This window comes from Dasypus novemcinctus, chromosome 26, assembly GCF_030445035.2.
Source record: "Dasypus novemcinctus isolate mDasNov1 chromosome 26, mDasNov1.1.hap2, whole genome shotgun sequence".
Classification (NCBI taxonomy): Eukaryota; Metazoa; Chordata; class Mammalia; order Cingulata; family Dasypodidae; genus Dasypus; species Dasypus novemcinctus.
Window position 1 is genome coordinate 7076373 of NC_080698.1, and position 26053 is coordinate 7102425.

The 26053-nt window shown below is 47.0% G+C and overlaps 1 protein-coding gene and 1 pseudogene across 3 annotated transcripts; both read left to right on the forward strand.

Annotated features, from left to right (window-relative positions):
- The first annotated feature begins 221 nt into the window (after window positions 1-221).
- On the forward strand, window positions 222-16061 carry LOC105747574 (L-lactate dehydrogenase A chain-like; annotated as a pseudogene).
- A 1320-nt stretch (window positions 16062-17381) lies between these two features.
- Window positions 17382-22448, forward strand: CCRL2 (C-C motif chemokine receptor like 2). 3 transcript variants are annotated; one of them, XM_004449013.5, is made up of 2 exons: window positions 17382-17772; window positions 18484-22448. In XM_004449013.5, exons 1-2 carry the CDS (start codon window positions 17638-17640, stop codon window positions 19510-19512), a joined length of 1164 nt encoding a protein of 387 aa, XP_004449070.1. In that variant the 5' UTR covers window positions 17382-17637; the 3' UTR covers window positions 19513-22448. The 3 variants fall into 3 exon arrangements, with proteins under 3 accessions (XP_004449070.1, XP_004449071.1, XP_058144205.1); XM_004449014.4 differs by having other exon boundaries at window positions 17392-17772; window positions 18311-22448; XM_058288222.1 differs by lacking the exon at window positions 17382-17772 and adding an exon at window positions 17805-17893 and having other exon boundaries at window positions 18311-22448.
- The last annotated feature ends 3605 nt before the right edge of the window (window positions 22449-26053 follow it).

Consider the following 26053-nt stretch of genomic DNA (forward strand, 5'->3'; position numbering starts at 1 on the left):
GCAGGGAGTGACTAGGTGAGGGACGACGGGATCTCAGCTAGACCAGGAGGGAGGTGAGCCCAGTGGGGGCTGACTGCAGAGCATGGGGTGCTTGGTGAAGGATGACAACAGATCCAGGGTGGATGGTGTGCAAGGGATCAAAGGAGCAGAGGTTGTAGTCAGGAAATTGACAGCTTTTATTGTTAGAGTTCAGAGGTGGCTAAATGTTAACAAATCCGACCATGAGTGTGAACGTGCAGCATGAGACGCAAAGCCAGTGAGGTTGAGCTGATGAGTCAAAAGTCCTGAGCACTGGATAGGGGTCTGCATGGCCCCCTAAGCCACCAGGGTAATGGAGGAATTCGGGGTGACTAGAAGCTCCTTAGCCATGGACCTCGTAGGCACTAGATAGCAGAGGAGGAGGCAGCTGGGGCAGTCCCCTACCTAACCAGGCAGGGAGCAGAGGGCAGCGAGCAGAACTGGGCGGGGGCTTCTCCCTGACCCCCAAGTCTGAGACGGATCTGAGGGCAAAGGAGGGTCCTCAAGGGATGAGAGATGATGCAAGTGTATTAGTCAGAGTTCTCTAGGGAAACAGAATCAACAAGGGATATCTGTCGATAGTAAGAGATTTATGAGGTTCTCTTACACAGCCGTGGGGAGGCACAAGTCCAGGTTCCACAGGCAGGCTGCAACCAGGAGCTCCGATGAAAGAACAAGGAAGGTTTGGACAAGTTCTGGGAGATGTTGGCTCATCCAAAGATGAGCTGGGGGGGGGCGGGGAAACGGACTTGGCCCAAGGGATAGGGGCTCGCCTACCACATGGGAGGTCTGCGGTTCAAACCCAGGGTCTCCTTGACCTGTCTGGAGCTGGCCCATGCGCAGTGCTGATGTGCACAAGGAGTGCTGTGTCACGCAGGGGTGTCCCCCGCATAGGGGAACCCCACATGCAAGGAGTGCACCCCGTGAGGAGAGCCACCCTGCAAGAAAGAAAGTGCAACCTGCCCAAGAATGGTGCCGCCCACACAGAGAAATGACACAACAAGATGACGCAACAAAAAGAGACACAGATTCCTGTGCCGCTGACAACAACAGAAGCGGACAAAGAAGAACACGCAGCAAATGGACACAGAGAACAGACAACTGGGGGGGGGGGAAGGGAAGAGAAATAAATAAATAAAATAAATAATAAATAATTAAAAAAAACAAAGAGCTAAGAAAATCTCACTCAATGCTGCAATCACTTCCCCTTTTAAGGCATTCAACTGATTAGATAAAGCACCACTGATTGCTGATGGCAATCTCCCTGATTGATGTAATTATAACCAGCTATCTATGATTTACCATTGCAGTAAAGTCAATGGTGACTGAAGTCCATAAATGCCCTTGGATTACAGTTAGCCCAGTGCTCGCTTGACCAGACAACTGGACACAGTTACCTGGCCGAGCTGACACAATAGACTAACCATCACAGCGAGTATTCTGGAAATAAACCAAGGATGTCAGGGAGAATGCAGATGCCTGAGTGCATGGAGGAAAAGTGCGGGGGTAAAGGAGCACTGGGGAGGGCCGGGAGGGCAGTGGGGACAGCAGAAGGCGCACGGCCTGGGCAGTGGGCCAAGAGAGACAGGCATGCAGGGGTTGCACCAAGATTGGTCCCGGCAGATCACAGTAGAAACTGGGTGAGAAGAGGGGAGGGGCGCATCCGTGACCGTGAGTGTGTTGGGGAGAATCTTTCTCCAGGATGCGAGGGGCCGGGACAGTCAGGAACTGAGGTCCTTCCTTACAAGACTGTGCCGTCCAGTCCTTCGAGACCGGACTTGACCTAAAAGACACTTATTGGTAGCTGCCTGGAGAGAAATGGGGCAGGGAGCCAGGAGAGGCTGGGAAATGTCAGACCCCGGGCAGGTTCCACCCCTAGTGCAGGAGAGGGAAGCGAGGCTGGTGGCAGCAGCAGCCAAAGTGGCCAGCAGAGGGGCCCGTCTCCCAGGCATGGGCCGTCAAGGGTCTGGACGGGCCAGTCACTGGGGACAGCCCTTGGCTCGGCGGGAAGCAGGGAGGGGCTCCACGGACGCAGCTGGCACCCCCGACCCTGTGCTCCCTCCGGAGCCGGGAAGCCCGTTCTCGCAGCTGCTGCACCAATCAGTCGTATCTGCAGGTCTAAGGCAATGTTTCCCAAAATATGTTCTGCAGAGCTGTTGGCCTGCAAACGCCTGTATGAAAAAGGAGCGGGGGAGGAAGGTCCATGATCAACCAATTTAGGGAAACCCTACATACCTTCTCCCCCTCATGAACACAACACGTAAAGGTTCTGAGAAGTCCTGTAGGAAAGAAACTTGCTTTATTTTTTCAGTCCAACTATTTTTCCAACTTATTCAAGCAAATTACCGTCTCCCTTTTTCTACACTTTTTAGCGTTCCACAGAATAAACTGAGCATGTATTGAGGAAGCCTGCTTTAGGGGATAGCTAGTCATCTTTCTCCCAGTAAGAAGATATTTAATCTATTTCCAGGGTTGATAATCAATAAAACATATTTTGAAAATACCCTCTCCCTTTTACTACCCTCCCCAGTTAGACCAGCTGCTAAGAGGGCTAAGTGCTGAAGTGGAATTTTAGGTATCAGCCAGTATGTGGGAGAAAATTGGGGGGCAGGATGGGGCATTCCCATGACCCTTAAAATTATGGCATGGGAGGGAAGCTGATGTGGCTCAAGCAGTTGGGCGCCCGCCTACCACATGGGAGGTCCCAGGTTCGGTTTCCGGTGCCTCCTAATGAAGACGAACAAGACAGCAAACTGATGCAATGGACTCACACGGCAAGCTGTGGCAACAAGATGACACAACGACATGATGCAATGAAGAGACACAACAAGGAAACGCAATGAGAGACACAACCAGCGGGAGCATGGTGGCTCAAGCCATTGAGCGCCAATCTCCCACATGAGAGGTCCTGGGTTCAGTTCCCAGTGCCTCCTAAAAAGCAGATGAGCACGTAACAAGCAGACAGTGAGCACAATGAGGGGGCGAGGTTTTTTTAAATTAAAGCGTGGGGGTATTTGCCCTGTGAATCTACCACTCAATACCAAACAACTATTCCAGCAGGAAAATTGTTGTTTTCTAAAGGTAGTTTTTGCACAATTCCTTTAAGAAGGAGCTTTATTTTAAAGTTATAACTGCCGTTATTGGAGAATATCACTACCATAGTTGATTTTTTTCTATACTTCCCAAATGTTCTATATTGTTGTAATATTTGGTAATAAAAATCACATAGATACACGATAGTCTGAGAGCACTGATGTTTGAAGGAACCATTTTAATGGATAGGTTAAACTTGATGAAATTATGCTCATTCTAAACATTCAAATAATCATTTTTCAATATTTTTGATCTTTGAAAAACTATCATCATCGTAGCATTTGTCACTCTAGCATTCTTCCATCTCATCCTTGAACTAAACTTAATTTCCCATGTATCAATCAGCATACAGTCAAGAGAAAGAAAACAAAACAGAGATTAACTACTAAAGGCAGTACAGAGAGTGTATGAGTCAGCCAAAGGGGTGCTGTTCAAAGTACCAGAACTCTGTTGGCTTTTATAAAGGGTATTTATTTGGGATAGAAGGTTACAATTACAAGGCCCTAAAGAGTCCTACTCAAGGTACCATAAGAGGTACTTTCTCACCCAAAGTCTGTGGTCATGTGCTGAAGCAAGATGGCTGCTGGTCTGCGAGGGGTCAGCCTCCCTCTTCCCTCTTAGGCTCTGTGGGTCCAGCTTCTTCCAATCTCAGCTATAAGCTGGCACAGGGCTCTCTCCCCAGAGCTCGTTTCTTTCTGGGCTCAGCTGCTCTGTTCTCTTCCCAAGGTCAGCTGTAGACTGCCAGGCTCATCTCTCATCCGGGCTGCAGGATCCTCTGCTCATCTTCTTTGTGTGTCTCTGTCCATGTGAGAGTCTGTTTTATCAGCCGCCCAAGGGGGCTAGGGACTCAACGCTGAGTCATGCTTCAATGACATGGTTGAATCAGAGCCTAATCTTAACATCATTTAATCAGCTGTCTCTGCTGAGTCTAATACAATCAAAGGGAATCATGCCCAGAGAAACAGACCAGATTACAAACATAATCAATTCCCATTTTTGGAATTCATGAATAATATCAAACTGCTGCAGAGAGCGCGAGGGAATACAGGAACAGCAGGAGTAGCGCGGCCACCACCTCTAGCTGAGGCAGAGCGCCCAAGAAGATGCCCTCCTCCCGAGGATGGGTCAGACCTCATTAGACAGGGCATGGCTGGGACACACGGCAGCCAGGGAGCTTTCTGAGGTGCCTCGGGTCGGAACTGGCAAGCAGGAAACCGCCTGCAGGGGTGTCAGCAAAATTCACTGGAGGGTGGGCACCACTGGGTCTCCACACAGCCCTGGCAGGTCCACACAAGGAGGGGGAAACAAGCCTGGAAGCAGGATAAGAAGCCCCTGCCTGTTGCTGTGCCCCTCTAGCGCCTCTCCTGGCATCCTCTGACATGACACCAGCTGGAACTGGAGAAACTTCTCACAGATCACAAAGCAGGACAAAGAAGAATGGACAAGGAGCTGGGCGGCAGCACACTGATAACTGGCATGTTTTATCCTTGGGGCCTTTTTTCCTTTCATTTTTTCCCCTTTATTAGAGAAGTTGTGGATTTACAGAACACTCATGCATATAATACAGGATTCCCATATACCACCCCACCACCAGCACCTTGCAGTGGCGTGGAACTGTTCGTTAGAACTGATGATAGCACATTTTTATAATTGTACTATTAATTAAAGTCCATGGTTTAACTAAGGGTTCATTGTGTAGTGCATTTCCATGGATTTAAACATTTTTTTATTCTGTTACATACATACACAATCTAACGTTTCCCCTTTTAATCATATTCAGATATACATTTCAGTGCTGTTAATTATGTTAACAGTGTTGTGCTACCATCACCACCACCCATTACTAAAACATTTTCATCATTCCAAATAGGAACCCTGTACATTTTAAGCCTTAACTTCCGATTCCCCATCCCCACTCAGTCCCCTACTTACCTATATTCTAGATTCTGACTCTATATGAGTTGCTTATTCTAGTTGTTTCAAGTCAGTGAAGTCATCCAATATCTGTATTTTTGTGTCTGACTTATTTCACTCAACATAATGTCTTCACGATTCATCCATGCTGTCACATGGATCAGGACTTGATTCCTTTTTACAGCTGAGTAATATCCACTACATGTATTTACCACATTTTAATGATCGGTTCATAGGTTGATGGATACTTGGGTTGCTTCCATGTTTTGACAATTGTGAACAGTGCCACTTTCACCATCAGTATGCCAATGTCTGTTTGAGCCCCTGCTTTCAATTCTTTGGGGTATAAACCTTGCAGTGGGTTTGCCGGGTCACATGGTAGTTCTGCTTCACTTTCTGAGGAACGGACAAACTGTCTTCCACAACTTCTCACCATTTTACATCGCCACCAGCAATGACGAGTGTCCCTGTTTCTCTGCATCCTCTCCAACACTTGTTTTTTTCTGGGTTTTTAAAATTGCCATTCTAGTAAGTGTGAAATGGTATCTCATTGTGGTTTTGATTTTCATTTCCTTGATGACTAAATAATCTTGAATATCTTTTTATGTGCTTTCTGGCCATTTGTGTATCTTTTTTGGAAAGATGTCAATTCAAGTCTTTTGTCCATTTTTTAATTGGGTTGTTCATCTTTTTGTTAAGTTGAAGGATTTTTTTATATGTGTACTGGCTCTTAATCCTTTATTGACTATGTGGTTTCCAAGTATTTTCTCCCATTATGTAGGTTGCTTTTTCACTTTCCTGATAAAGACCTTTGAGGAACAAAAGTTTTTTGGGTTTTTTTTTTTTTCAATGGGGTCCCATTTATCTATTTTTACTTTTTGTGTGTATGTGTTTTATTTTATTTTTCTCCCCCCCCCCCCCCCCCCCCCCGTTGTCTGCTCTCTGTGTGCATTCACTGTGTGTTCTTCTGTATCCACTTCCATTCTTGTCAGCAGCACTGGGAATCTGTGTCTCATTTTTGTTGCGTCATCTTGCTGCATCAGCTCTCCGTGTGTGCGGCACCATTCCTGGGCAGGCTGCAATTTCTTTCGTGCTAGGTGGCTCTCCTTACAGGGTGCACTCTTTGCGTGTGGGGCTCCCCTACATGGGGGACACCCCTGCGTGGCACGGGACTCCTTACATGCATCAGCACTGTGCATGGGCCAACTCCACATGGGTCAGGAGGCTCTAGGTTTGAACCCTGGATCTCCAGTTTAGTAGGCAGATGCTCTATGAGTTGAGCCACGTCAACTTCCCTATTTTTACTTTTTTTGCTTGTCCTTTGGGTGTAAAGCCTAAGAAACCATTGCCTAACACAAGGGGCTAAAGGTGCTTCCCTACATTTTCTTCTAGCCCTTAAATTTATGTCTTTAATCCATTTTGAGTATATTTTTGTATATGGTGTGAAGAGAGTCCTTTTTTCATGTATTTATTTATTTATTTGCAAATGGAGAGCCAGGCTTCCCAGCACTGTTTATTGAAAAGACTATTCTTTTCCAATTGAGTGGTCCTTTCCACCTTGTCAAAAATCAGTTGGCTATAATGTGAAGGTTGATTTCTGAGCCTTCAACTTTTTCATTGGTCTATATGTCTCTACTTGTGCCAGTACCATGCTGTTTTGATTACTGTGGCTTTGTAATAAGTTTTAAGACTGGGATGTGTGAATTCTCCAACTTCATTCTTCTTTTTCAAGATGGCTTTAGCGATGGTGCCTCTTACCCTTCCATAAAAATTTGATGATTGGCTTTTCCATTTCTGCAAAGAAGGATGTTAGAACTTTTTTGGTTGTTGGGATTTTTATTGGGATTGCATTGAATCTATACATTGCTTTAGGTAGTATGGACATCGTCATGGTATTTAGTCTTCCAATCCATGAAAAGGGAATATCTTTCCATTTATTTAGGTCTTCTTCAATTTCTTTTAACCAAGTTTTTTAGTTTTCTGTGTACAATTCCTTTACATCCTTGGTTAGATTTATTACTAGATATTTGATTCTTTTAGTTATTGTGAATGTTTTCTTCTTCTGATTGTTCATTGCTTTTGTACAGAATCACTACTGATTTGTGGCTATCAGTCTTGTACCCTGCTGCTTTGCTTAATTCATTTATTAGCTCCAGGGGCTTTGTTGTGGGTTTTTCAGGATTTTTCTATATATAGGATCATATTATCTGCAAATAGGAAACATTTTACTTTTTATTTTCCAGTTTAGATGGTTTTTATTTCTTTTTCTTATAATTGCTCTGGCAAGAATGTCCAATACAATGTTGAATAACAGTGGTGACAGCGGGAATCCTTGTCTTGTTTCTGATCTTAGAGGTAAAGCTTTCAGTCTTTCACTATGAAGTAGGACATTAGCTGTGGGCTTTTTATATATGCCCTTTATCACACTGAGGAAGTTTCCTTTTATTCCTAGTTTTCTGAGTGTTTTATCAAAAAAGAGTGCTGTATTTTGTCAAATGCCTTTTCTGTGTGGATTGAGATCATCATGTGGGGTTTTTCCCCCTTCATTCTGTTAATGCAATTATTACATTAATTGATTTTCTTATGTTGAACCAACTCTGCATACTAGGGATAAATCCCACTTCATCAAGGTGTACAGTTCTCTTAATATGCTTCCAGATTTGGTTTGCTAGTTTTGTTGAGGATTTTTGCATCTATATTCATAAGAGACATTGTTCTGTAGTTTCCTTTTCTTGTGTTATCTTTATCCAGCTTTGGTATGAGCATGATGGTGGCCTTGTAGACTGAGTTAGGGAGTGTTCTCTCCTCTTCAATTTTTTTGAAGAGTTTGAGCAAAATTGAAATTAAGACTTCTTGGAATATTTTGGTAGAATTCTCCTGTGAAACCATCTGCTCCTGGGCTTCTCTTTCTTGGGAGGTTTTTGATGACTGGTTCAATCTCTTTACTAATAATTGGTTTGTTGAGATCTTCAACTTCTTCTTGAGCAGTTTGTGTTTTCTAAAAATATGTCTATTTTATCTGGGTTATCAAATTTATTGGTATACAGTTGTTCATAGTATACACTTATAGTCCTTTTATTTCAACAGGGTCAGTAATCATGTCCCCATTTTCATTTTTTATTTTTGTTATTTGTATCCTCTCTTTTTTGCTTTGTCAGGCTAATTAAAGGTTTGTCAATTTTGTTGAATTTCCAGAGAAACAACACTTGGTTTTGTTGTTTCTCTCTGTTGTTTTCTTGTTTTACTACTTCATTTATCTCCACCCTAATCTTTGTAATTTCCCTCCTTCTGCTTTCTTTGGGTTTAGTTTACTCTTCTCATTCTAGCTCTTCTGGTTTTGAGGTAAGGACTTTAATTTGAACTTTTTCTTCCTTTTCAATATAAGCTTCTAAAGCTATAAATTTCCCACTCAGTACTGCCTTCTCTGCACCGCACAAGTTTTGATATGTTGTATTTTCATTTTCATTCACCTCAAGATATATCCTAATTTCACTTCTGATTTCCTCTTTAGCCCATTAGTTGTTAAGAGTATGTTTTTAAATTTCCACATATTTGTGAATTTTCCCTTTCTCCTTCAGTTACTGATTTCTAGCTTCATTCCATTATGGTCAGATAATGTACATTGGATGATTTCAATATTTTTTAATTTATTGAAACTTTTTTTGTGACAAAACATATGGTCTATCCTGGAGAATGATCCATGTGTGCTCGAGTAGAATGTGTATTCTGGTTTTGTTGGGTGCGGTGTTCTACATACAACTTTAGGTCTAGTTCACTTAGTGCATCATTCAGTCCTATATTTCCCTATGGATCTTCTGGACTAGATATTCTATCCACTATTGAGAGTAGTGTATTAAAGACTCCTACTATTAATGTAGAGCTATCCATTTTTCCTTCAAATCTGTCAATATTTGCTTCATATATTTTGGGACTCTGTTATTAGGGGCATATATATTTATTATTGTTACATCTCACTGTTGAATTGTTCTCTTTATCAGTATGTAATGACCATCTTTGTCCTTCATAACTGTTTTTGGCTTAAAGTCTATTTTATCTGATATTTGTGTAGCCACCCCAACTCTCTTTTCATTACTACTTGCCTGTTATATTTTTCTCCATCCTTTCACTCTAAACCTACTTGTATTTTTTACTTTAAGATGAGTCTCTTGCATATGGCATTATAGTTGGGTCATTCCTTTTTTATCCATTCATGCCAATCTCTGCCTTCGTACCGGAAAATGTAATCCATTTACATTTAAAGTCACTACTGGGAAACAGACTTTGGCCCAGTGGTTAGGGTGTCCGTCTACCACATGGGAGGTCCATGGTTCAAACCCCGGGCCTCCTTGACCCGTGTGGAGCTGGCCATGCGCAGCGCTGATGCGCGCAAGGAGTGCCGTGCCACGCAGGGGTGTCCCCCGCGTGGGGGAGCCCCACGCGCAAGGAGTGCGCCCGTGAGGAAAGCCTCCCAGTGTGAAAAGAAAGAGCAGCCTGCCAAGGAATGGCGCCGCCCACACTTCCCGTGCCACTGACGACAACAGAAGCGGACAAAGAAACAAGACGCAGCAAATAGACACCAAGAACAGACAACCAGGGGAGGGGGGGATATTAAATAAATAAATAAATCTTTAAAAAAAATAAATAAATAAAGTCACTACTGATAATACAGGTCTTTCTTCTGTGATTTTGATATATAGCATTTGTATGTTTTATACCTTTTTTGTCCCTCACTTCCATTAAAGCCTACTTTTATGTTTATTTTCTTTCTTGTGTTGAACTGTATTGAGTGCCTTCTCATTTCCATCTGATATATTTCTCATCTGTTTTCCTTGTGGTTACCATGGGATTAAAATTTAACATCTTAAATATATAACAATTGTATTTGATTTGATACCAACTGAACTTCACATATACTTTTCCTGTACCCATTTGTGCTGCCACCATATTTTACCACTCATATCTTTATACATTGTATGTCCAAAAACCTAGATTTATCATTACTTTTTATGAATTTGAATTTTAGCACCCATCAGAAGTAAGACAGGGAGTTATATACCAAACAATACAATACAATAATACTGGCATTTGTAATTACCCAAATGGTTACCTTTGTCACAGGTCTTTATTTCCTTATGCTGCTTTGAACCACTTTTCAGTGTCCTTTTCTTTCAGTCTGAAAAGTTCCATTTAGAATACTGCTTGTGGGGCAGGTCTAGTGATGATGTACTCCCTCAGCTTTTGTTTATCTGAAAATGTCTTAATCTTGCCCTCACTTTTGAAAAAAGTGTATTATCACTGAACATAAAATTCTTGGCTGGCAGTTGTTTTTTCCAGTACTTTAAGTATTTCAACCCAGTACCTTCTTGCTCCCATGATTCTTGCTGAGAAATCAGCACTCACTCAATCTTATTGGGATTCCCTTGAATATAACATGTTACTTTTCTCTTGCACCTTTCAGAACTCTTATATTTTGCATTTGACAGTGTAATCAATATATTATGGGGTGTATTTTTTCATGTTTATCTTGTTTGGTGTTCTGTGAGCTTTTTTGGATGTGCATATTCATGTCTATTGCTAAGTTTGGGAAGTTCTCTGTCATTATTTTTTAACTATTCTTTCTGTCCCTTTCTCTATTTCTTATCCTTCTGGGACTCCCATAATGTATATTTTGGTGCTCTTAATGGAGTCCCATAGCTGACTTAGGCTATTTTTGCTTTTAATATTTTTGTTTTGTTTTGTTTTCTGCTCCTCAGCTTGACTCATTTCAAGAGTCTTGTCTTCAATTTCACTCATTCTTTCTTCTGCCAATATGCTCTTGAAACCCTCCTGGGCATTTTTCATTTCAGTTATTGTGGTCTGCAATTTCAGTAATTCTGTTTGGTTACTTTTTAAAATTTCTGTCTCTTTACTTAGATTCTCATATACTTTATTCATTGTTTTCCTCTTAGCAATTAGTTCTTTCTCTGTACCTTCCTTCATCTCCTTAAGCTTTTTTTTAAAAGATGTATTTATTTATTTATTTCTCTCCCCTTCCCCCCACCCCAGTTGTCTGTTCTCTGTGTCCATTTGCTGCGTGTTCTTCTTTGTCCACTTCTGTTATTGTCAGTGGCACAGGAATCTGTGTTTCTTTTTGTTGCATCATCTTGTGTCAGCTCTCCGTGTGTGCAGCACCATTCTTGGGCAGGCTGCACTTTCTTTCGCACTGGATGACTCTCCTTACGGAGTGCACTCCTTGCGCATAGGGCTCCCCTACACAGGGACACCCCTGCGTGGCACGGCACTCGTTTTGTGCATCAGCACTGCGCGTGGGCCAGCTGGGTCAAGAAGGCCCAGGGTTTGAACCGTGGACCTCCCATGTGGTAGACGGACGCCCTAACCCCTGGGCCAAGTCTGCTTTCCTCCTTAAGCTTTTTTAAAGGCTTTTTCGGTATGTCTACATTCTCATCTTCATTGGTGTTTTCTGTATTTGTATCCTCTTCCTTTGGATGGACCATCATTTCCTGTTTCTTTTCTTGCACTCTTTTGTTATAAACTATACATTTTAAGATTTTAAAATGTTACATCTGGGATTAACTCCCTGGTATGTCTGTCTCCTGGCTTTGTAGCCAGCTGGTGAGAAGACAGATTTCCTTGAGCGTCAGCCCTCTCATCAGGAAGGTCTGCCCGAGATGAACATACTATGCAGGATTTTCCCTGTCTTCCTGGGCCGCTGTCTTGTGTCAGGCTTTTGTTTGTCAATTGCTTTTGAGTTTCCCTGTTTATGAAAGTTTGGATGTCCTCTCTGTTTTCCAGATGACAAACCTCCCTCTTCTAGGATGTGAAGCCAGCAGGCCTTTGTCCCAGACTGTCCACCTCTATAGTTTTTTACACCCTTTCTGTTGGCTCATGCTGCTTTTGCCTAAAGGACAAATTCTGGGAGGAGGGTCACCCATGGAGGACCTTCTCAATTTGGTCCTTCCCAGCCAAAACAGGGCCAGGGACTCATGAAGGGGGCCCAGAGCGGCTCCAAAATGCCCTGTGGAAGGGGTCTAGGAGGGTGAAAAAGCTTCCCTTATGGTTCCCCAACACTGAGCTTTCCTGGCCTGCCCAGCAAACAGAGCCCTTCAGCTAACTGTCCCCTGCAACCCTGAGTAATTCCTGAGTTCTTAGATCTCCACCACCTCCACCCCTGTCCGGGGAAGGAGGAAACAATGGCAGGCCTCAGGGTCAGGACCCAGCAATCCGAATTCTCTAATCAACAGCCATCATCAATCATCAGCCATGCCCACCCTTGTTCCTGGAGAAGAGGATTTTTACATCCCTTTCTATCACCAGCTCCTAGCCAGGGACTGGACCCTGTGAAGGCCTGCCTTGAGAGTGGGGGATGGCACTGGTAGCCACTGCACGGAGAGAACAACTTACAGTTCTCAGGAAGTGGACTTGGCCCAATGGATAGGGCATGCACCTACCACATGGGAGGTCCACGGTTCAAACCCCAGGCCTCCTTGACCTGTGTGGAGCTGGCCCATGCACAGCGCTGATGTGCGCAAGGAGTGTCATGCCATGCAGGAGTGTCCCCCACATAGGGGAGCCCCACGCACAAGGAGTATGCCCCATAAGGAGAGTCGCCCAGTGTGAAAGAAAGTGCAGCCTGCCCAGGAATGGCGCCACCCACACGGAGAGCTGACACAGCAAGATGATGCAACAAAAAGAAACACAGATTCCCGGTGCCGCTGATAAGGATAGAAGCGGTCACAGAAAAACACACAGCGAATGGACACAAAAAGCAGACACCCGGGGTGGGGTGGGGGGAGGAAGAGAAATAAACAAATAATAAATAAATCTCAAAAAAAAATTTACAGTTCTTTACTATAATTTATCAGCCTTTTCTTCTGGGTCTTCCCTGGCTGCTATACAATGTTCTCAGTCTCTGGAGTTTCAAAATATTTGTTTCAGACAATTCCTGCCTGTTTAATTAGTTGTTTTAGTGGAAGAACTGAGACCTGGAGCTCCTTATCCTGCCATCTGCCCAGAAATTCTCTTCCTTTGCTTTTTCATTGCAAGTCAATATGTATGACGAATACTTCTGTGTCTTCTGTAAACACATTGTCACCCACTGTGTTTTTCAACCTCCCTGATACAACTTAGTGATAAGAAAGAATGAGACAATGGGCATTAATTATTGGAACTATTCATTTGGAGTTTGGTGCTCATCTTCTCACTGAGGCTTTCTCTGAACACCCTGTTTAAAACGTGAAACTTCCACCGCCCCGGCCCTTCCCAGGCTCCTTCCCTGCTTTACTATTCTCCACAGGCTTTCTCTCCTACTAACTGTAGAAGGTATGCTCTGTGAAGGCAGTGGCTTTTGCCTGTTTTGTTTGCTGATGTATGCCCAGCAGCTAGAACAGTACTGAGTGCATGTCGGGCATCCTATAAATATTTGTTGAATACATGAATTGAATAAATGATCTGCTTGTAAGGAAATGAGAGTATAAACTGATAGTTTCTTGAAATGAAACTAGGGTCAAATCATAGTGATAAAAACAAACTCAGACCTTCAAAAGTAAGGTCTGTGAGCCAACTGCCAAAACCACAACATGTGGTATAGCTTCACAAACAAAATGACCCCGTTATGGTTTCAGATATTGGAATGGTAAAGAGATTATTTCCATTTGCCTCAACTTCAGACCTCTAAACCATTCTTTCTGACCAATTCTCAAAGTCTCAGGAATTCCATGGTCTACCTGTGAGTAGGCAGAACGCTGGAAAAACCAGTCAAAATGAAATAATGCTGAAGGTGAAGGCCATAGTAATATTGGGAAGTTGGGGAGACCCTGAAGTTACAAAACAGTGGTTTTCTTTGGGAAACTTCAAATTGCACATGAGCCTGGTGATGTAATCAGGTTCCTGCCTGCTGCTTCTTTTCCTCCATTTTACTGTGTAATGAGTGTATATTCATAGGTTTTCCAGGGTTCAGAGTTTGACTTGGCTCTCATCGCCTTGCCCAGGACTTCCCAAAGAGCCTCTGGCAATAAAGCTTCCTCAGCCGTCATCGTCATCGTTCAAGCTCCAGGGGTGCCCTGGCACAGTTCCAGACAGCCCAGCTGTGGCTGGCGAAGAAGCACCAGGAGGGAGAACCACAGCTGGCCCCGGAGTCATAACTGCCACGAGGGCACCACTTCCTGGGCACGGTGCCCCTCACTCCCTCACAGAAGCGCCACGTGCTGGGGGAGGAGGCACTATGCACCCCCGCGACCCCACGCACCAGAGAACATCACAGGGAATCGCTTTCTGCCTTGGCTGTGAAAGGCTTGAGTTCAATTTCAAGCGCGATTGCATATTCTTCTGGGTTCTTTCTGTGTTTGGTTTTCATTTTCTTAAGAGTTTCCTCATTTTATATTTCTACTTTAGAAGGTACTCATTCTTTATCGAATGCTACCTTATACGTATCCTTGGCACTAAAAGAATGTCATGAAATCAGAGATATACATGCTTATGTAATAGGTGATGCTACCCCCCAAATGAGGCTAACCGCAGGTATAAGCATTGATCTGAGAGACGTCTGTAGAGATGGTTCCGTTACTTCAAGTTCCCCTTTTCAGTTCATCCTTCTGCCAAATGCTTCAACCCCTGCCTTCCCCCACCACCCCAGAGCTGTGCTGTTCTTTCATTCTCCCTTCTCTCTGCCCTCAACTCTGCCTCTACCCACAACCTGAGCTTAGGGTCAAAGTTGTTCTCCTCCTTCTCCTTTGAGCCCAACTTGATGACGCCTCCGTGTTCTCACCACTGAATATTCTGTCTCTGGGTTCTTCTTCTTGGAGCAGGGTCAATTCCCCAAAGTGACCCAACTAATAACTTCCGGCCGCTTGCAAAACTTGCAAAACTCCTCGCTGCTGCAACCGCTGAGTCGGGACGCATCCACTACGTGCTGCAGACGCCTGCTCGAGTTGTTGTCCCGGTTACTTTCCATTCCAAATCTAAGGTGGCAACTCTCCAGGACCAGCTGATTCGGAATCTTCTTAAGGACAGACCTCTCAGAGTAAGATGACAGTTGTTGGGGTTGATGCTGTGGGCATGGCCGGTGCCGACGGTATCTTGGTGAAGGAATTGGCAGATGAACTTGTCCTCATTGATGTGATGGAAGAGAAATTGAAGGGAGAGACGATGGGTCTCCAACCTGGCACCCTTTTCCTTTGAACACCAAAAACTGTCTCTGGCAAAGGCTATAGTGTGACTGCAAACTCCAAGATGGTTATTGTCACAGCTGGGGCACATCAGGAAGAAGGAGGAAGCCTTCTTAATTTGGCCCAGTGTAATGTTAACGTCTTTGAATTCATCATTCCTAATGTTGTGAAATACAGCCTGATCTGCAAGTTGCTAGTCTCCAATCCAGTGCGTATCTTGATCTATGTGGCTTGGAAAATAAGTGGCTTTCCCCAAAACCGTGTTATTGGAAGCGGTTGCAATCTGGATTCAGCCCAGTTCCGTTACCTGGTGGGGGAGAGACTGGGAGTTTGCCCATCACGCTGTCGTGGCTGGTCCTTGGGGGGCATGGAGACTCTAGCGTGCCCGTGTGGAGTCACTGATTGGGGAGAATGCTGCTGGCGCCTCCTTGAAAACTCTGTCCCTTGATTTAGGCTCTGATGCAGGTAAGGAACAGTGGAAAGAGTTTCACAAACCAGTGGTTGACGTGCTAAGGAGGTGACCAAACTGAAAGGCTACACCTCCTGGGCCATTGGGCTGTGGCAGATGTGGCAGAAAGTATGATGAAGAATCTTAGGTGGGTACACCCAGTTTCCACCATGATTAAGGACTCTGTGGAATAAAACATAATGTCCCCCTAGGGTTCCTTGCATCTTGGGACAGAATGGAATCGCAGATGTTGTCAAGGTGACTCCAACCCCTGAAGAAGAGGTCCTGTTTGAAGAACGGAGTCCCAAAGAAATGCAAATTTAAAGTCTTCCAATGTTGTACTACTTCACTGCTTAGGCTACAACAGGATTTTAGTCGGGGGTTGCACATGCTGTCTTTTATCTGATCTGGGATTAAAGCAGTAATATTAAGATGATGCAGGAAAAACATCAATTTCTTAATGTTGGCCATGAGAATGGTTCACAAAACCTCAAGCTATATCCTGATGCTGGAGGCGATCCTTATCTTGTGTAGTCCTAAACTGGTTAATATAAAATAGTTCACCTTTGAGGCGCCAATACCAATGTTGTATGCTGCCGTTGCCTTCCAGACCAGAAGAGGGCATGGCACTGTGTGCTATATACCTTCTACTCCCTTCACCCAACATGCCTAGCCCAACTTCTTCCCTGGACTCCAGCGTGCATCTCCAACTTCGCATGTCTTGTGAATGACTCTTCTAAAGGACTTTATTTTGTGTACTAAATGTATCAAAGTAGTGTACATTGCCATGTAATGTAAAAAAGAAAAAAAAAAGAGACTGCAGGTGTCTTTCCCCATGAGTGCAATGCAACTGCCCACCCAATGTCGTACCACCTAAAACACCAGTAAGCCACGGGCAGTGACCCTCCTGGCTTTCCTCGATGTGGACACCCACCGCAGCATGAGGCCCCACCTCTGCCCCTGCCTTCCCTTCCCAAAGGGCGGCACTCTGCAACTTCCATTTCCCCGAAATCTGCTCTCAGGACATTGTCCCTGAGCCAAAGCATGCCTTGTCTCTCAAAAGTGACGTGGAAAAACCAAGCACACAGCACTGACTGCAGTTCTTACTGCGGGTCCTGCGCCCCCTTTGATTGAGGCAGGGGTTTCTCCTAACGCCACTGGGATACTGCTCAGATTCCACAAGTGAAGAGCAGGGAAGCAGATGTGGCTGAACAGATAGAGCGTCCACCTACCATATAGGGGGTCCAAGGGTTCAAACCCAGGGCCTCCTGGTTCATGTGGTGAGCTGGCCCACGCTCGGTGCTGCTGCATGCAAGGAGTGCCATGCCACGCAGAGATGTCCCTGCATAAGGGTGCCCCCCGCGCAAGGAGTGGCCCCTGCACAAGGAGAGCCGCCCCGCACAAAACCACAGCCCACCCAGGAGTGGTGCCATACACATGGAAAGATGATGCAACAAATAGGAGACACAGATCCCCAGGGCTGCCTGATGAGAACACAAGCAGGCACAGAAGAACACACAGCAAACGGATAAAGAGAGCAGACAACGGCAGGGAGGGGAAGAAATAAATACATAAATCTGTAAAAATAAATAATTATTATGAATAATGCTTCTATGAATGTTTGTATACAGGTTTAAAAAAAACACACACACACAAGTGAAGAGCACCGAGCGCCAGGACCAGGTCTTGTGGCTGTGCGGAGACAAGGAAGCCTCTTCTCCGCCGCTGGCCAGTGCACGGTGGAAGCCCAAGGCAGCTCAGAGCCTCCCCATCGGACAGGAGGAGCAGTGGCTTCGTTCCTTATCTCGGGGAACCAGGAGAACCGTTATCTAAAGGCCACCAGGAAATCCAAGGCGGGGTGCTGGGGGGAAAGGGTGGAGAAGGGGAGAGCAGGGGGAGGAGAAAGCAACTTCCCAGTTTCTCTGAGAGGCCTCGAAGTCCTCTGGAGGGTGGCAGACCTTTGGGTTCGCCCACTGCCCGGTGGGTAAGAGCTGTCAGGAAATGAACCAGCCCCCCAAGGCCGGGGCCAGCCTGCACAGAGGAAAGCCGGCTCTGAGGTCCGCCCAGGGCCTGCCCGCTGCTCGGCGGGTGGAAGTCTGGAAGCCGTGCCCTTCCCCGCCGGAGGCCCACCAAGTGGTAAGTCATCAGCACGTCCACTCTGATACTCAGGCTGGTTTCACTTTTGCAAATATTTCTGTACACCCTCTGAGAGAAGAACTAAGACCACTCTTCCTGTCACAGGAAGCTGTTTCAGTGGGTAAGCAAACTTTTTAAACAAGGAAATTAGGACCCATACCAATTTCTTGAAATTAACCGCGGTATCTGGTTCTCTTTAATTATCTCCTTACGTATTGTCTTTCAGCGGGCAAGTCTTGTTCTGACCCAAAGAATTTAAGTTCTATACGGACAGTGCAGGGCTCACTTTCTCTTTCCCCCTATCGGCATTCTATTAAGCACAAACGTGTGCTTAATGGATAGTTCCATTACATAAGCCGCTCCTAGAAGTGATGTTTAGTTTTATCTTCTTTTTTTTTTTTTTTTGAGGTACAGGGCCAGGGGCTGAACTGGGACCTCGTATGTAGGAAGCTAACGCTCAACCCCTGAGCCACATCGGCTCCTCTGAGTTGGTTTCTTCTGCTGTTTTTGCTTATTGTTTGTTTTTTTTTGTTTTTAGGAGGCCCAGGGGACTGAACCCAGGACCTCCCATGTGGGAAGCAGGCGCTCAACTGCCCACGCCACATCCGCTCCCCTATTTTTAATCTTCTGAGCTATAAATCGACTCTAGCTAAGAAAAGGGAAAGGAGCACAGCTGTATCAAGGGGGAAACATCGTTTCCTTTACCCACAGGCTGACCTCAGGATGGATAATTACAGAACGACACCAGGGGACTATGACGTTCGCATCGAGGGCGACCTGCAGAAGGACCCAGAACAATGCGGCAAGTACAACGCCAGCCTGCTCTCGGGCCTGCTGCTGCCGCCGCTGTATCCCCTGGTGTTCCTGGCCGGGGTTCTGGGCAACGTCCTGGTGGTGCTTATCCTGGTCAAATACAGAGGACTCAAGCATCTGGAAAATATCTATTTTCTGAACTTGGCCGTTTCTAATTTGCTTTTCCTGGCCCTCCTGCCGTTCTGGGCTCACAGCGCCTCCCAAGGCGGGGTTCTTGGCCACCGCGCGTGCAAGGCTCTGGCTGGCGTCTACTCCATCAGCCTCTACAGCGAGGCCCTTTTCGGGGTCCTCCTGACCACGCGCGCCTTTCGCCACGAGCGCGGCGCCCTCCCGGCGGTCAGGACGGCGCGCCGTGGCCTTGCCGTGAGCGCCGGGGTGTGGACGGCCGTCGCGGTGGTCGCGGTGGTCGAGCTCGCGTTTTACCAGCCTCCGCCGGGCGGCCAGGAGAACGGGTGCACGTTCGACAGACCTCATTTCCTGCCCACCGATGGGGCGCTCTGGGAGTACGTTCTGACCTTAACGATGAACCTTTTCGGGCTGCTTTTGCCCCTGGTGGTTCTTGTCTTTGGCTTGGTGTTCAAGGGGAAAACACTAAGGTCCAGAGAAAGCAGGGATGACCTGGCCAAGCTTGTCCTTGCCATCATGGTCATCTTCCTGCTGATGTGGGCGCCCTTCAACTTCGCCCTTTTCCTATCCACCTTCAAAGAACGCTTCTCCCTGCACGACTGCAACAGCACCTACCGCCTGGACAGAGGGACTCAGATAACGAAAATCATCGCTACCACCCACTGCTGCATCAACCCCCTCCTCTACGTGTGTCTTGACCAGACATTTAGGACACAGCTCGGCCGCCTGTTCCACCTGAGCAAAGGCACGCGTGTGCGGACCTGTGAGGACGCTGGACGTGACCAGGCCACGCAGGTGTGAGCAGGCCGCTCCCCAGGCGGGAGAAATAAAGAGTGGTTTGTTCGACTGCCTTGCTGTGTGCAGTTTTGTGCACAGTTGTGTATGAAATAAGGTAACAGGAAGAAAAGAGGGGTTGGAATTGCTCGAGCCCCTTGCCGGGCTCCTCTCGCATGCCCGCGCCTTCTTTCCTCGTTTGTCCATGGCATGGGGGGGGGGCTCATTTCCCCAAGGAAGAAACAAGGCTCAGAATCTACCTCCGAAATCCATCTGAGATCATTCATGTAGCAAGCGGGCGGACGGGGACACAGACGCACTGGCTCCAGGGCCCACGCTTGTCCAGCTTGCCTAACTGCCAAACACGGGGTGGCAAATCCACATAATAAATGGTTTTAAAAATTGGTTTGTCCCCATTCCAAATTAGAAACAACTCGTTCCTATAGAAGTAATTTTTCAGACCCATTTTCTACCAGATAATCAGAACTGGCCAGCAGGAGGCTGTGGGGGGACAAATCTGAGAGCCTCCTAGAAGTTCTGGTATCTCCTCCAACTTTATCACAAAGACCGTGGAATTCCAGGAAATTTATCATTAATAAGTGTCAGTCGTGTTTAGATGTCTAACACAATGCACGCGCTGTGCTTTTTCATGTAACGGAGACGTCAGGCCTCGGCAGCCTGTGACTAGCAAGTGATGCCCACTGCAGGCTGTGGCTGAATTACGAGCTCCAGCTCCCTCCCGCCACGTCAGCCGGACGCCAGCTCTTCACGCAGGGCCACCCTGCTCCATATGTCCCAGACCGGCTGCAGCGGCTCACCTGCCCAGGGGCTGCCTTGCTGCCCAGGGGCTCGCGCAGACCCCAGCCTGGGCTGGCCGCCCCCTGCCGCTGGCTTACGCTGCAGAGAACGGGAAGCTTAGCCCTGACTCCTGCTGAAGCCCTGCCCTGCTGGCCCACACTGCCCCTGTCCAGGCAACAGACAGGTTTTCAGGATGAGAAGACTTAGGAGAAAGCAGTGAAGGTCCCTATTCTTTCACAGGAGGCTCCTTCTTTCCTATCTAAAATTTACAGGTGCAAATAGATACACAGGGGCATTTGACCCAGATGCTAACCACATCAGAAGCCCGAGCCCTCACCAAACTGAAAAAAAAAAATTCCTCTACTTCCTTTCTCAAAGACAGTGGATGGAAATTTGTTTTATCCTGATGAAACAATGTAGGGAAAAACAAATTTTTCTTGGCATCGTCACTGCCCCTATGCCACCCCGTAACTGCAGACCCTCATTTAGGCTCAATGTGTCTGGGTGATGAGGGAGAGCCTCAAGTGGCATGTGGAGAAAGAACAGACGGCTCTGAATCGTATTGGATGACAGCGACTCTCAGGGGTTAGCAGCACCACACGGATTGTCAGGCCCTCCCCAGAGCTTCTGACTCAGCAGGTCTGGGGTGGGACCGCGAATTTACCTATTTAACAAAATCCCAGGGTACTGGTGCTGCTGGCCCAGGAGCCACGCTCTGAGGATCTCTGGCTACGAGGTTTAGCTGAGTACAGGACAGAATTTAGAGCCAGGACTGAACTGCTCAGGAAAGTAGAAAGAACTGGAGAGCTGGGGTGGTCAGGGCAGTGGAGCGACGGGGAGAGGGTGTCCCAGGCAGCTGGCAGCTGCAGAGGGCTCGGGGGGTAGGAACGACGCGGCTGAGGCCAGTGGCTTAAGTTCTGCTGAGTCTGGTGTAAAACCTCTGCTCGACCCCGTGTGACAGCCTGAGGCCCAGTGGCTGCAGCTGCTCCTTGGGTGGGTGTGGGGTGCTGCAGTCCTGGGCTCAGGGTGGAGGGAGTGCAGGGGTGGCAGGCGTGGCCAAAGGAAGCCGCTCCGGGGTCCTTCCCAGAACGAAGGAGGTTTCTATACCAAGGTGAGCGCTTGTCACCTCCGCAGAGATAGAAACTGATGGTGACATTTTAAATGGCACTTCTTCCAGCTTCTAAAAGGCTGTGGAGCAACCCAAATGCTCACGCACTGTGGTGATTACGTAAAGTGGTACAAGTTAAACATCGACCCACCACCATTCCACAGCCAGGTATTCATCCGAGAGAATTGAAAACGTACACCCTCACAAAGACTTGGACGTGACGTTCACATTTGCCATAGCACCACACGGAAAACAGCGCAAGGGCCTTCAGCAGGTGAGCGGATAAACACACAGCTGTATATCCTAAATACTACTCCTCAGCCATAAAAAGGAACAAACCGTTCAAAATTTGCCATTAGTCTAAACTGATACTTTTGTTACATGAATCCTGACGATTTCTACAGAAAAAAAAAAAAAACCTCTTTTGAAATCCATTTTGCCACCAATACTGCAAATGTAACTATGAAGACATATCAGAGGGTGCTGAATATAATCTATGCTTAAAAGATTTAATGTACAAATCCTAGCTGTCAGCCATATCTTATTTTGAGAGCTTGGTCTATCAGTGGCAATAAACAAAAGCAAAAGGCTATTTGTAAATCTTTGGAAATGAGTGGAAATGGTGTTTGTAACCAGCAGAGCTATTACGTGGGTTTGACAGTGGTTGAAAGGGGAGTCTAAGGACACGTATATTACTAGAAGGAACACTAAAAACTGTAACATGGGACTGTATAACATAGTGAGACCGCGTGTGAAATATGCGTATGAGTAATATTGCCTATGTAAGACTGTTTTTACATGATATAAACACAAATAAACTAGAGAGATAGTAGCAGAATAGCAGCTTTGCACAGCAGGGGAAGCAAAGAGGGATTGCAAGGTGACGAGGTTTTTTTGTTTGCCTTTTATTTTTAATTATTGGAATAATGGAAACGCTCTAATAATGATTGAAGTGATGAATGTACAACTATGATTATACCAAATACCACTGATTGTACACTTTGGGTGGATTTATGCTTTATTAATATGTATCAATAAAATTGGTTTGTCAAAAAAATGTTAAGGATGTTCATAGAAATTTGAAGGACTTCTTGTAAAGTTTCAAGAACTTATTTCAACATGTTTCAGTGTGATCATTCTGATACATGAGATTTTTAGACTTCTACATCACATCCACAGTAAATTAAATGCAATTTGGATTAAAAACAACAACAAAAGCAAACTAAAATATCCCAAGTAACCTCAACTCTAGGAAGTATCACTTCTGTTCTTCCATAGTGCCGACACACGGTGTATTTTCTGGACCCTCAGTTGAGCTCCAGTGGTCTATATGCCTGTCCTTAAGCCCGTGCACACTGCTTTGATTACAATTGCACAATTGTTTTGAAGAAAGTTTTGGAACCGGAAAGTCTGAGACCTCCAACTTTGCACTTCTTTTTCAAGATCGATGCGGCTTTTCGGAGCCCCTTGTGAAACTCACATTTAACTGGGCAGCCTGTGTTTTCATTTTTTAATTTGGCAACCTTAATCTCGAGGGCATTGACTCGTTTTCTAAAATAAGCGTCTTTTGACAGTCAAGACTGGAGCAAAGATACATGACCCGAGGACGCCTTGTTAGAGGTGAGGAGGAGAGCGGGCAGGCCTGGCCAGGCCTTCCTCTCCTTCTGTCCTTTCCCAAGGGCTTTCACAGGCATCTGAACAACCTCGTGACAGTCCTCCACAGAAAACCGATCGCCATCGTCCTCATTCTGTAAGTGGGGAACGGAGGCTTCCACCACACACTGTCAGGTGTCAGAACTTAGCCCAGTGTGTCTTACTTGCGGTCAAGTCCAGGGCTCTTTCCTCGCGGCACGTTGCTGCCCCGTGGGACCTCCTTACATTTCTATGGGCCTGTCCGTGGAGTGGGCGCCCGTGTCGGATGCACTCGATTTTCCCAATAGTCCACAGGCTCGGGGGAAGGCGGGGTAGGGGCACTGCCTCCCTCTGGCCCCGTTTATAGACCCTTGTCCAAGGCCTGTCCTGGGCACACACACCTTCCACAAGAAAAGCTTTGATCCATGTTTTCAAACTCCGAGTTCCCTGATTTTTCCCCAGGCCCGGGGCCTTTAGTTACGATGTGGCGCTTCCATGGAGGCCCCTGCCAGGCCTGCCTGGGAAGGAGCGGGAAGGGCTGCCTCTAAGTAAGTCACAGGGACGTCCCTCGCGGCGGGTTCTCCGTGTGTAAACTCGCGGCCACACTCCTCTCACAGGTAAACCCTGTGCCTCAGGCGTAGATTCGCGGCGCCTGTCCTCTCATGTGCAACCTGAGGAGAAGGCCACTGAGGAGAAGGCCGCTGAGGAGAAGGCCTCTGAGGAGAAGGCCTCTGAGGAGAAGGCCGCTGAGGAGAAGGCCTCTGAGGAGAAGGCCTCTGAGGAGAAGGCCGCTGAGGAGAAGGCCGCTGAGGAGAAGCCTCTGAGGAGAAGGCCGCTGAGGAGAAGCCTCTGAGGAGAAGGCCGCTGAGGAGAAGGCCGCTGAGGAGAAGGCCGCTGAGGAGGAGCCTCTGAGGAGAAGGCCGCTGAGGAGAAGCCTCTGAGGAGAAGGCCGCTGAGGAGAAGCCGCTGAGGAGAAGGCCGCTGAGGAGAAGGCCGCCGTGCTGTGAGGCGGCTGAGGGAGCAGAGCCGTGTGCCCGCAGGCCGCGTCCCCTCAGCCCTTCTCCCGGCTCCCTCCGCAGACTCTGCCTCCACGGGCTGGTGCTGGATTTCAGTTCCCACTGGGCGTCCTTCTCCCCACAGCGGCTTCCTGCTGCGGCTCCAGGTGAACAGCTCGTACCCTGGGAAACGGAACTGGGTGCCCGTGACGCAGCCCCTTCTTCCTCTTCTGAAGGGAGGAGCGGGCAGAGCTCGATCTTCCCACCACAACCAAGCGAGGTGTCTCAGCGGACTCCACTGACCAACACCTCAGCAGGTTTGCTTCACTCCTGCATCTATATCTTAATTCATTCTGACAGGGGCAGGGATATAGAGAGTCCCTGTTGGGGGCTGAATTGTGTACCCCAGAAAAAAATACGGTCTTCACCCATTCCTGTGGTGTGAACTCAGTGTAAAGAGGGCCTTCTGGTGAGGTTATGCTGGTCCAGGTGTGGCCACCTGAATCAGGACGGGTCTCAATCCCAGTAACCGGAGGCCTTAGAGACGCTATGGGAGCCGCCAGATGCTGGGAGTCCAGGGCAGCCGGACGGGAAAGCAGATGACACGCTGTGTGCACCGCCCAGGGGTGGCCATCCAAGGACCAGCCCGGAGCAGTCTTCCGAGAGAAAGCATCGCCTTGCTGGTGCCTGGGTTTGGACTTCTCCTAGCCTCAAAACCACGAGCCAATAAATCCCTGTTTTTAAGCCAACTCCTTGAATGGTATTTGTTTTCATAGGCATGAAAATGAAACAGCCCCGTTAGCCCCCAAATTGTTCTTTTTATCTCAGTGGTATATTAACTCCCAATCAGAGAGCTAAATTATTTCCTCATCTTTCTTTGCCTTGGCCCAAAGGGAATAAACCAGAAGGGACATTCCACTTCCAGCCATTCTCTGCCAAGACCGGCACCAAACCACGCTTGGCTGAAATGCGGACGAACCCTCCATCCAAGTTCAGAGCTTCAGCTTCTCCTTTCTGAAGGAAAGAAATAAGTCACCAGCACCACAAAGAGGCTGTCTCCTGGCCTGCCCACCCCCAGGGGCCTCCATCCCGTTGGCTTCACGTCACACGTCCTCACAAGTACCCAAATCGCGGCTTGTCCAGTGCTCCTGCCACGTAACATGCTGTACTTAGGAAAGAAAATGTCCTCTTGCTTATCCACAAAAACTCAGTCCCCATCGCCAACTGGACCTTGTTGAACCAGCAGCAGGCAGCCGGACCTCAGCCCTGCTGCCTGGACAGCTCTGGGCCCTCTCCCGGGACTTCTGCCAGGGCCTGGACGTGGCCTCAACACACCTTCGTGTGACTGTGTCGCTCGCTCAATGCTCCACATGGAGTCAGAGGGTCTGTTTAATCTGAGCCTACAGAGTGGAATTCAAACCTAGTCCCCTCATGCGATTAGCACTCTACCCAGAGTCCCACATGACGACTTTTTAAAAATAATTAATTTCTCTAATGAAACAATCAATTAACCAATAAACTATTACTGTTTTAATTAATGAATTAATTTCTCTACCAACAAAGAACATCAACAAGCTAATCAAGCTCCATCTGAAAGAGTAAGAACTATCACAGCAAAAATGTGCCGAGCCCTAACCGTTCCCAGGCCCTGTTGTAAGCCTGTCCAGTGATCACCTCATTTATTCCTCACAAAACCCAACGAGATATGTACTGCAGGCTCCCCCCTTTTACTATTAGCAAACTGAAGCACAGAAGGGTTAACTACTTTTTCAAGCCGATGGTGTCGCTGAGACTTAACCTTAGCCGTTTAATTCCTCAGCCTCGGCAGACAAGTGTGAGCTGTGCCTCGACGTCTCACCTCTAAAGTGGGTCTCACAGCACCCACTGCTTCGGGTTGCCTGGTGATGGACTGCGTGAGTGTGTGTTGAGTCTCATAAACCCGCCGGTCCCTGGTGAGCCTTGTGGAAGTGTGGGCTATCAGGGATATTAGAAATGTACTCGGGAAGTGGATATGGCTCAAACAGTTGGTCTCCCT